The sequence below is a fragment of the Silene latifolia genome, chromosome 1 (genome assembly GCF_048544455.1).
Source record: "Silene latifolia isolate original U9 population chromosome 1, ASM4854445v1, whole genome shotgun sequence".
NCBI classification, from domain to species: Eukaryota; Viridiplantae; Streptophyta; class Magnoliopsida; order Caryophyllales; family Caryophyllaceae; genus Silene; species Silene latifolia.
In genome coordinates, this window is record NC_133526.1 from 193813685 (window position 1) to 193825978 (window position 12294).

The following is a 12294-nucleotide window of genomic DNA, read 5'->3' on the forward strand; positions in this document are numbered from 1 at the left end:
TACGATAATAGCATAGAAATACGTGCATAAAAAGGCCTAAAAGGACTATATAAAATGCACGTATCATCCGGCCCGTTTGCGTTCCCGGCACCCATGCATGACCACATACCAACGTATTCCGCCCATCTCCAATCCGTCTCCTCATGCCCTTCTCCAAGACCGTTCTCGCCTCAACAATGCCTCTCCAAGTGTAACTTGGATTGTGGCCAATCACAGCATCCATGAACTCGCCTTAAGGATAATATTTCACCCTCATAATTCGTTCCCACAAGCTGCCCGGACATATAACCAAACGCCATGCCCCTTAGATCGACACATTTTTGCCAAGCGACCCACGATACACCTCGACGTCCTTCCTCATGTCCCGACCAGAAACGGGATACCATCGATCGAAGCTCATCACAAAAGTTAGCAGGGATTTTAAACACACTCATCACATAGGTAGCGAGTGAATTTGCCACAGCCTTTATAAGAACCTCCTTACCTGCCTTAGATAAAATTTTCCCTCGCCTTCCTTGGAGCCTTTTGCTTAACTTATCTCGAATAATATCAGTGATTACCTTCTTAGACCGCCCTATGACCGTGGGTAACCCAAGATACCATTTATGTTCCGCGACTTCCATCACACCCAATCTTTCAGCAACTCTTCGTCGCTGCTCTTCCGCAACCCCTTTACTGAATGAGACCGTTGTCTTGTCGAGATTCATCAATTGTCCCGAGGCCGCTTCATATCTCCTCAATAAATTATTAATAACATCCGCTTCCCCTATCGTTGCTCGTGCAAATAAAATGTTGTCATCCACAAATAGGAGGTGAGAGATAGAAGGAGCAGTACCCGTCACACAAATACCATGGAGTGACTCCTCTTCAACCGCACGTCTCATCAAGTTCGATAAAGCCTCCGCACAAAGAATAAACAGGTACGGGGAAAGCGGATCCCCTTGCCTAAGTCATTTTGCCGGCCGAAACTCCTCTGATGGTGCGCCATTAATAAGAACCGAGAAAGTGACAGTAGAAACACACTCCATAACCCTGTTCACTCATTCTTGATCAAACTTCATAGTATTAAGAACCCGTCGCAAAAAGCCCCACTCCACCCTGTCATATGCTTTCGCCATATCCAACTTTATCGTCATATGCCCCTCCGTATGTCTAGAATTTTTCATATAATGGAACATCTCAAAAGCAATTAAAATATTATCCGTGATTAGACGGCCCGGCGTAAAAGCACTCTGATTTTTTGAAACCATCTCTCCTAAGAACATTTTTAATCTATTAGCAAGGACTTTAGAAACAAATTTTATATACCACATTGCAAATACTAATTGGTCGGAAATCACGAATCTTGTCCGGAGCTTTCTTTTTAGGAATTAAGACAATATTGGTCTTGTTAAACTCCTCCGGCGATGAATCTTCGTGAAGAATTCTAAGAGCTGCCTCGACCACACTAGGTCCAATTAGATGCCAATAACTTAGGCAAAAGAGCCCATTCATCCCACCCGGTCCCGGAGCCTTCAAAGGATGCATTTGATTAAGTGCATCAACTATCTCATCTTAGCTATACTTTGATCTAATAATCATATTCATGTCCTCTGAAACCCATCCCTCAAGCCCTTGTAAAACATCGTCGTAATTCGTTGGGTTCGTCATCACAAATAAATCCTTAAAGTAATCATTCGCCACCTTCGCAATTGCCTAATCTCCTATCCGTTCCACCCCATCATCATCAATCAATTTTCCGATAAAGTTTTTGGTCCGCCTCTCCCCCGCTTTGGTATGGAAAAACTTAGTGTTTAGGTCACCATCTCGAAGCCACAACGCACTTGACCATTGCCTCCAATAAGTTTCTTCCTGGCGATTGAGTTCATCAAATTCGATCACCGGTTTCCTCCTTCGACGTACCTCCTCCTCAGTCCACGAACCCTCATTAAGCCTAGCAAGTTGTTTTCGTTTCTTGTCAATAGTTCAACCAATTTTCCCTATGTTAATCTTCTTCCAAGCTTGTAGCTCCTTTTCACATGCCTTAATCGAAGCAACCAAATTTCCCCTTCCCTTCTCCACTCCACTGATCACCGCCTCCTCACACCTCTCCTCCCCGACCCAAATATGTTCGAATCGAAAACGTCTCTTAGTCACACCACCTGCATCCCTCCTATCAAGAATAAGTCTAATCGGAGCGTGATCAGACCATTCTCGATCCATGTGAAAGAGTCTCGCGTAAGGGAACATATCTAGCCACTTAGTTGTACACATGGCTCGATCAATCATACTTTGTCGATTAGCTTCTCCGCACTGCCCATTATCAAAGGTGAATTTATACCCCTCCCACGCAATATCCCATAACCCACTATCATCGACAGCTGCTTGAAAGTTATTCATCTGCCACTGAGCCCGACTACTCCCCTTCATCTCAGTATAAAAAAGAACCTCGTTGTAATCACTTATGCACACCCACGACAACGTCGATTGTCTACTCAACATGCGTAGAAGCTCTCATGATAAATGTCTATCCACGACAGCCGGACAACCATAGAAACCCGTCACACGCCACTCCCCCACATCGCCTCGGATTGTGAAGTCCATATAGTGGACCGATGCTGACATGAAATTACAATTTATGTCTTTCCTCCATAAAAACGCAAGACCCTCCCGATCTTCCCATACTATCCACCTCCATCCCATTGTAACCATCCAAGCTTTCACGGACCCTCCTCATATCAGGACCACACAATTTTGTCTCGTATAAAAAGAGCATGCCCGGGGCCTCCCTTCGCACTAAGTTATGAGGGCTCGAACCGTGTTGGCATTGTTGTTAAAATCGCGATCCGGATCGTAGGATCGTACGATCCTACGATCCAAAAAGTGGAAAACGATTCAAATCGTCGTAGGATCGTTTTGGTGGTAGGATCGGTATAGGATCAGTCAGGATCGGGTAGGATCGGATAGGATCGAACAGGATCGTGTAGGATCGATGGTAGGATCGTTCAGGATCGTAAAATTCTTATTTGTGCAACAAATTTGTGAGTTGGTTGTTATTCTATACTTACAACTCTAAAATAAAGGTATATGTAATATATTGATATGATTATTAAGACTTTCATGTCATTAAATAAACGTTTTAACATTAAAAATCACAAATTATATCAAATAGTTTACACAAACTTGTTTATCCAAGCTATTTGTAGGATCTTACGATCCTACGATTCGATCCTGCGATCCGATCCTACCACCCCTCTTCGATCCAAAGTAGGATCTCGATCCTGACAACATTGCGTGTTGGGGTTTCCCAATCTCCGACAGTTAAGGCTTAAGAGATTCATTGGGCCTGGAGGGGTTGAGCACCCTCAACCACCGCCTCAAGTATTAAGACGCCTACGTCTGTATTAATCTTCGACCTCTTGACCTCCAGCCCACCCACATCATCATCACGTCTCCTCTTCCCAACCTTAGCTGCAACATCACACCTCTCCCCTCCTATAAATCCCATATCCTGCCTCGTCCAAGACTTACCCCTACACTCACCTTACCACCTCCCTTACCACCTTTCTTCGTAGTCTGACGACCTTGCCCTCCACCATTCCACGCTACTTCTCTGTCCACCTCCATTGCCTGAAATGCCATTGCTACACCCTCCCTCACTCCCTCACCCTCAATAGTCCCGTCCCTACTCTCCTTGGTCTGCCCAGTAGCAGGAAGGTCCTCCTACAATCTCCTTTCCACTATATCATAAGGCTCCAGCCCCTCCTGTTGCCTCACCAGCGCATCCCTATCACTCACAATAGTCACACCATCTCCCATCATTAGCTTCTCACTACCACCATCCTCCGAGTTACTCTTTTTCTTTTTCAGGTCAAGAGCAATGGATTGAAGTTTCTCAATCATATAAGCAATATTCGCCTCAGAATCCCTTTGATTAGCAGCATCGAATTAAGCATTTATGTCCCTTCGAGCCTTCCTTGTACCATCACTTATAGTTTTGACAACCTTCCATGGCGACGCCCGAAGCCATTCCTCAAACGGTAAAGCATCATCCTGATATGGTTCATTCTCGCAATCCTTTTCACCATACCCGATAATCCCACAACCATAACAGAAGATTGGAAGGCGCTCACAATTAACCTGGAACTAAACTACACGCCTCTCTTTCATTTTGATAGGAACTTCGGCTTTCAATTGCTTCCTTACATCATGGAGTATACGAATTCTAATTGCTCTATTAATATCATTGTTAGGGCCCATATTAACATCGACAAACGTACCCAAGATATTTCCAATATTCTTCACATTTAACAGGCTTGATCGTCCCATAATAGGAAGATCGTACACTCGTGACCAAATAGGAAACTGATAAAGAGGGACATCAGTGAGTTTACCATTCGCATTTGGTTCATTGAAACACCAGGCAAATTTATCAAAGTCCCACAGTTTATATCCAAAACCCTAGCTTTGTCACGGTCAGAACCAAATTTAAACACGAACGTCTTCTATTTTGCATCAACAACATTCCCAACAATAGGTTTTGGTGGATTCCACAATTTAATCATGGTGGCAGCCGTGGCACGCACATTTTTAGACCTCGACGCCCATATTTTTCCAACTAGCATCAGGGCATCGCCCTGTCCATTACCCGTGGTATCCTCATCCCATTCGAAGACCTGATTATCACCCTCAACAATAGGCTCTTTCCCATTCCGATTTCGGCCTCGTGTATCTCCCATCATCTGAACCTGCATAAAGAGAACAAAAAGCACAAGAGAACAAACAATAACCGATTCTCACATTCGAAATCGTGAGAAAAAGCCTCGAGAAAGAAGGAGAAATCTAAGAGAAAATAGACAAAACCCTAGGAGACTCTAGACTCTACATGTAACACCCTCGTACACCAAGATGCCTTAACAAGGACCATTTTAATGTATGAAGGCGTTACCATCTCGGATGCCCGAGATAGTAGATCAAATAAACAATAAAAGAACATTTACTAAATAGTTTTAAGTCTTTACAACGTAGAACAGCGTGGCAAGATACAACTTGAATAACTATAAAGACTACTAAACATGAGTGTCGATGACATCTACTCCGATAGCGTGGTGACTCGATTCCCTTCCAAGCCCCGCAAGCATCAATACCAACTGCACCTACTAAACCAACTGCTCACCATCCCCGAATGGAACACCACAGTTTTGAAAACACAACACGGGGTCAGTTTACTGTATAACAAGATAATACAAGTACGATGAGATTAACAACTGATCATCATCCACCTCCAACTCTCAATCACAACATATAACCGACTACACACTAAAGTATGTAGCCCTGCCAGTGGGGGACCGTAGCCTTGCCCACCAAATCCCCGCTCATCAACGAGCGATAACCCTGTCCATTAATGTGCACCTCCCCTCATGTGTCTGGTTCTACAGAGGGCGAAACTAGGGCGTGAAGCCACTCCCGCAAGTGACTCCACTCAGCCGAGGACGCGCCTCGCGAACATCACCAATAACCATCAAAACACCAACATCAATCTCCAATCCAACAACAGCAGATAATCACAATATCAATCGTACAACAATTACCCATAATCTCAAATTAATTAAACAGTAAACCAAGTAGGGAAACCCTAGCTTATCGCTAACCCATGAAAATGCATCCAACAACTAGCCAGGCAAGACTCCGAGACGAATCCTATAAATAGTAACCACATCCTATTACTAGACTACTCCCAAAAACCTACTGAAGGACAACAACGAAAAAACACTTACCTTGAGACGCGGACCGAAGACGGCAACGACGACACCTCGACTCGAAGACTCCAAGCGTGCACCATTCCCCCTTCTTGGTTTAGTGTCTAGGCTAGGTGAGAGAGTATAGAGAGGTGGTGATAACTGATAGAGTGACATATATTTTCATACTCGGCCGAGTAAGCCCTACTCGGTCGAGTGTTACCACTACTCGGCCGAGTAGTCCCTACTAGGTCGAGTAAATAGATACATGTGTCCTCTATCCTCTCTTATATCCCCTCCTACGGCCTTCTCTGGTAACGGTCGGTCAAGGGGTCCTTATACAGGGCGGGTATTACACTATACGCGAAAATAATTTAATTGTTCTATTACTTTTATGGCTATTTTGTTTAACTTTATTTTAAAAGTTTCGGTCAACCAATGAAGTTTTTACAACACAAGACAATAGCAAACATAAATCAATGAAGAGCATATAGAACAAAAAAGTGTTTAAAAAATATAAAAAATAAGGGCCCAACCGGGTTCGAACCGATGACCTCTTGATCTGCAGTCAAATGCTCTACCACTAAGCTATGGACCCTTTGTTGTTTAGAGGGATTCTCCATCTTATATAGTGTAGTACTACCTCCGTTTTTTTAATGATATTCTCATTTCTTGAGTATATATATGTGAGGAATATTTTAATAAAATAGAAACATCATAAGGATATAGAGGGAGTAGCTATTAGCTAATATGTACTCATGTAGTCATGTGAGTCATATGCATCAAAACTCAATTTTCTTTAGTATTCAATACCGCTCAATCGTTTTGCAGTAATAAATTTGGATGTATAAATCAATTAATAGCATTTTTTTTGTCATAAACACCACTTAAAAAATCATTTTACAATCTTCATTTAAACAGAGAAGTTTAATCAACTTTTTAATAATTTGAATTTTGGTGTTCAAAATCACAAGGTCAGTTACACGTCTATGACTCATCATGAGGTGATCTAATCCATGAGTCATATGGACTTGATTGACCAAATGACAAACCCACACGGCCACACGAAATTCGTGATTTCAACTTTATATAACACGGTATAATGATCTATGAAGCATAATAAGTTGCCACAAAATCAGTGATGGCGATTTAAATCAAATATAACGATATAATTGACAAGATACAAAGAGTTGATCCCCGTAAATTTTCACAACTTTAACACCGGTACCAATAGAGTTTGGCCGATATTAAGATTGTTTGAACAAACTTCCCTCATATTTTTTCGAATTGTACGTTCTATTCTGCTTTTTTTCAAAAAAAACATCAATGATACCCCTAAATTTAATGAAAATCTATCAGATTACCCAAAAGCACTAATCTGCCTCTTTTAAACATTTATTTTATGCACTTTTGTTGGTCTTTTGGCAATAATTTGTCATATCATTAACATATAAAAGCATGTAAGTCAAGATCAAAACACCTATTTATTAATATTTATCTATAAAATATTGATATTAATGATTTTAATATCATTGTATAAACAAGTTTCTACAACTTACGCAAAATTTAGGTTTTCTCGTGGCAAATTATTTGCTTTTCGTTTTTGCTTTAATTTATACTTTTACTAGAATAGATCTCGCGCAAATGCGCGGTTTTTTAGATAGATATATTAGAGAAATTAACAGTTTTACAATAGTAATAACTCCATTTAAAATTTAACTATGAAACTTATTATTAGTAATATTTTGTATTAAGAGGTAAGAAAGAGAAGGTTTAACACTTACTCTCCGCATAAAATTGTCGGTTTTATTGAAACTATTTTGTTGACTTTGTTTTAAAAAAATTATTTTTTATATCCTTATATTCACAAAAGTCGTAATATAAACGCGAACGAATGACAGTTATAATACAATTAGATAAGATATGTGTTATAATAAATATATTTATGTATATGTTAAATTAATTTTTTTAAAAAATTAACCGAAATTTAAATGTTTACATGGTATGGAACAGAGATAGAAATTAAGTTAAACTGTAAAAAAATGGGTATATTATTAGTAAGTTTTTCGTTTTAGAAGTAAAAAACAAAAACAATCTATGAATACTCTCAAATTGTAGTACGTTTGTTTCAAAAGACTGAATAGTACAATTAATTACAAAGTATTTGCTAAAAAAATGTTCGTGTTTCAAAAAATAATAATAATGAAAAATTTCTATCACATCATACGTATAATTAGTGCAATTTCATTTATGTAACAAAATCAGAAAATTGTATCAATATGTTTATACAAATTGAAAAAATATTATAACTTCTTTTGATGGGGCATATTCTGCACCGCTGACCAAGTCAACATATTGAGCAAGGTCAAAGATATCCACAGCAAGTCAGCGACTTAGACGACCTAGCCGATGCAGCCCATCGTCCTGTCAGCCTGGGTCTCGGCATGACAACCTGCTAGCCGGGACACATATCCGCGTACTCATATCCAAGACCCCTCGGCGGTGAGTCAACATGGCCCGCCGGCCAGCCATAGGTCCCTCGGCCGAGGGGTAGATCAGTCTTTCCACCTGCTAGCCACTTGGCCACTTGGCCACTACGTGACAAAAGGTGAAGTCTATAAATACTCCTCAACCTTCATTGAGGAAAGGATCCAATCCAGAAATACACCACTTAACCTAAATACACTATTCATCTGGTATAATCTTCCTTATCTCTCTACAATATATTCCTAGCCAATTAGCATACAACTTATACATCTAAGTTTACTGACTTGGGCGTCGGAGTGGGTACGCTTGGCTCAAAGCCAAGCCCTCAGTTCGTTCATTGTTGCAGGAGAGGCCGAGAGGAACGATTAAGACCAAGGGAGAATCCAATTCGAGACACCATTCAACTAGCCAAGGGTGGTAACTATACTTGCTCTGGAATTACACCCGGAACATCTTTAAATGGAATAAAACTATTTATTGGATAGAATAGTATGCCTAGTTGTAGATATGATATAATGTAGCCTAAACGGAAACCGTCCAGGAAACCAGGGCCCAAAATGTGACCCCGAGAAACCTAAACGGAGCACTAGGAGAAGCTGATCCTGTGAAGACACCGGGGGAGCCCAAAGTGGTCGTAGTGGACCTAAGTCCTTCCCGCACCCGCGGGGGGACAGCGTCGCCGCGGCACGCACGAGGCTCGCCCCAAAGGAGCCAGAAGAGTCCGACTCAGCAGAGTCGAAGAAGAAGAAGCCCGAGTGGGAGAAGGAGTCCTTCCCGCTACGAGGAGAGGAGCCGGACTAGGAATGCGAGGAGTCGATCGCCGCGTGTCATTCGGCACGTGGTCAGACAACCCCTCAGTACCTACGTCCTTGAAACCGCTGTGCCAACTAAACTGAAGTTGCCGGCGTTCACATACAAAGGGGATAGCGACCCCACCGACCATACCGAGGCTTTCGAGTCGTACATGTCGGTGTGGGAACAACCCGATGAGGTCTGGTGCCGAGTTTTCCCAACAACCTTGCATGGGATGGCTCAGAGTTGGTACAAAGGGCTCCGCGACGGCTCGGTATACTATTACGCCGATCTAAGGGACGCGTTTATAGCCCAGTACTCTTGCAACAAGAGAAAGGTCGTGGAGACATCGGACCTCCTAACTATCAAACAGGAGGGGGGCGAGTCTCTACGAAGCTATGTGAAGAGGTTCGACGGCAAGGTCCAGCAGATTCGAGAAATTAATCCCGAACTGGCGGCCTTCGCGCTGATGAAGGGCCTCCCAAGGGGAGATTTAAAAAATGAGCTCATCAAGTGCGGAGGCCTGGGCTGGGACGCCGCCAGGGAGATGGCTGACCAAGCCATCAAGGTGGAAGACTATCACAAGACCTGGGTAGGCCCCAGCGAGGCCGAGCACTCAGAGAAGACAAGCCGCCGGGAGGACAATCCCGATGAAAGACGCCGTGACAACGATGAGTCACGATCCGATGAAAGACGCCGCGACAACAATAGGTCACGGTCGGACAGGTCTGCCAGGAAGCAGAACTCGGCGGATGCTGGGGGGAGCTCAGGAGCTCACCACAAAAAACGGTACGATGATCACACCCCCCTAGTCATACCAGCCGCCCGAGGTTTTCGCTGAGCAAGAACGAAGGTCGAGGTGGGAAAGGCCCCCTAGGCCGAGGAGTGACGGTAACACGAGCCAGTACTGTGAGTACCACGGCCACATCGGCCACCTAACCAATGACTGCCGACATCTGAAGAATGCCATCGAAGAGCTGATCCGGAAGGGAAGCCTCGGCAAATATGTCGCCAAAGTCCAAAAACCAGAGGCCGACGGGTCAAACGGCAAACCCAACTCTGAACGGATAGGAATAATCCATGTCATCAGGGGCAACAAGAATGGCGGGTCCGCTCATGGGCACAAACGGCACCTGAACAAGCCGTGTCAGGCCGACAACTTTGTGCCCAACACAGCCACCCCCGCTTCCAACATCCCCGATATGACTATTGGAAAGGAGGACTACGAGGGAGTCAGCGCCCTTCATAGCGACCCACTTACAGTCCGCCTGGGCATAGCCAACCACTTGGTGGAGAGGTGCCTAGTCGACACAGGCGCCTACACAAACGTTATGTACAAAGAATGTTTTCTCAGCCTCGGTCTAAGGATTGAAGACCTGAGCCCCGGCACCAACCCGGTGTACAGCTTTTCCGGAGCCGGTCTGGTACCCCTGGGGTCAATCAGATTACCGGTGAGGTTCGGTGAGGGAGGCGCAGCCAAGGCCGTTATGTCTGAATTCGTAGTCATCGACGGCACGTCTGACTACGACGTTCTCATAGGTCGGATCACTCTGAGCGAGGTCGACGCTGTGATATCCATCCGGGCCCTGACATTGATATACGTCTCGGACCGGGGGGGAGCACATAAACTCGTCTCAAATAACGAGAAGGATCCCGGCGTATGGGAGATACACACCAACGGCCCTTCCAGGACGGATAGCTCGAAAGCCAGCATCGTTATTCTAAGCCCGAACGGAGAGGTGTTTGAGCACGCCTTAAAGCTTACCTCCGTGGCCTCAAACAACGAATCCAAGTACGAGGCAATAATAACCGGGATCGAGCTAGCCAGAACCGCCGGTGCGGAGCATGTCGTGGTGAAAACAGATTCGCTTTCATTGACCAACCAGATCAAAGGAGAGTACAAAGCTCGGGACGATGGGACAACACAGTATCTAGAGAAGGTAAGAGCCGGCGCTTCAAGATTAAAATCCTTCCAGATACAGCACACTCCCAGGTCCGAGAGCGACCGGACCATCGGCATGGTTGAAGGAGCAGAGACCGAAGAGGTGGAGATTGATCCAGGCCGCACCGTAACCATCGGTGTCAACTCGGAACCAAAGTTCGAGCCGAACTCCTGGACTGCTAAAGAAAAATAAAGACGTCTTCGCCTACTCGGCGGCCGAGATGCCAGTGTGAGTCGGGAGGTAATTATTCACAAACTAAACGTACTCCCCACCGCTCGCCCTGTCAAGCAAAGGATGAGGAACTCCTCAGTCGAGAAAGATGAGGCCATCAAGGCCGAGGTAGATAAACTGCTTACGGCGGGCTTTATTATGCCTTGCACTTACCCTGAGTGGTTAGCCAATGTTGTGATGGTAAAGAAATCATCGGGGGCATGGAGAATGTGTGTAGACTTTACCCAACTTAATAAAGCATGCCCCAAAGATTGTTACCCTCTGCCTCGGATAGATAGCTTAATCGACGCCACGGCAGGCTACACCACGCTGAGCCTGCTGGACGCCTTCTCGGGATATCACCAGGTTTTCATGGCTGAGGAAGACATGCCTAAATGCGCATTCATCACCGCTAACGGCACATACATGTACAAAATGATGCCGTTTGGTTTGAAAAACGCCGGCGCAACGTATACAAGGCTGGTGGACAAAGTGTTCCAAAATAAAAAAGGGCGGAACATTGAGGCCTACGTCGACGATGCTATTGTAAAAAGCAAGTCCGACAGCGAGCACCTGGCCGATTTACACGAAACATTTTGTTCACTAAGGAAATACAAGATGAAGCTCAACCCAATGAAATGCAACTTCGGGGTCCGGGCAGGAAAATTCCTCGGAGTACTTGTCAGTGCCAGAGGCATCGATGCAAATCCAGACAAAATCCAAGCAATCCTAGACCTGCCGGAGCCAAGGAATCGAAAAGAGGTTATGATGCTGACCGGAAGAATGGCGGCTCTCGCCCGTTTCATCTCTCGGTCAGCCGACAAGAACACCCCATTCTTCAAAGTTTTGAAAGGGAATAAAGACTTCAGCTGGGGGGAGGAACAGAGCACGGCTTTCAAACAATCGAAAGCTCATCTTCGACTCTCCCAACTCGTCCCGTGCCGATCTTTGGGGAAACGCTGTACCTATACATAGCGATTACCTCGGCCACGGTCGCAGTTGATTATCGGGGAAGAAGACAAACAAAGAACACCCAATCTACTTTGTCACCCATACGCTGTTGCCCGCCGAGAGAAATTACCCACTAATCGAAAAAAGAGCCTTCGCGTCGTCGTTGCCACAAGGAAGTTAAAACCCTACTGACG

General features: G+C 44.5%; 1 protein-coding gene and 1 non-coding gene across 2 annotated transcripts; both read right to left on the bottom strand.

The window, feature by feature from the left end:
• Positions 1–170: 170 nt before the first annotated feature.
• Positions 171–884, bottom strand: LOC141590294 (uncharacterized). The gene has a single exon (XM_074410896.1). It carries the CDS (start codon positions 882–884, stop codon positions 171–173), a length of 714 nt encoding a protein of 237 aa, XP_074266997.1.
• Positions 885–6243: 5359 nt separating this feature from the next.
• On the bottom strand, positions 6244–6315 carry TRNAC-GCA (transfer RNA cysteine (anticodon GCA)). Its single transcript has one exon. It is a non-coding gene; the product is annotated as a tRNA-Cys (tRNA).
• Positions 6316–12294: the final 5979 nt, after the last annotated feature.

Coding starts and splice junctions, on each gene's coding strand:
- LOC141590294 (XM_074410896.1), bottom strand. CDS start 884: ATGAGACGTGCGGTTGAAGAGGAGTCACTCCATGGTATTTGTGTGACG.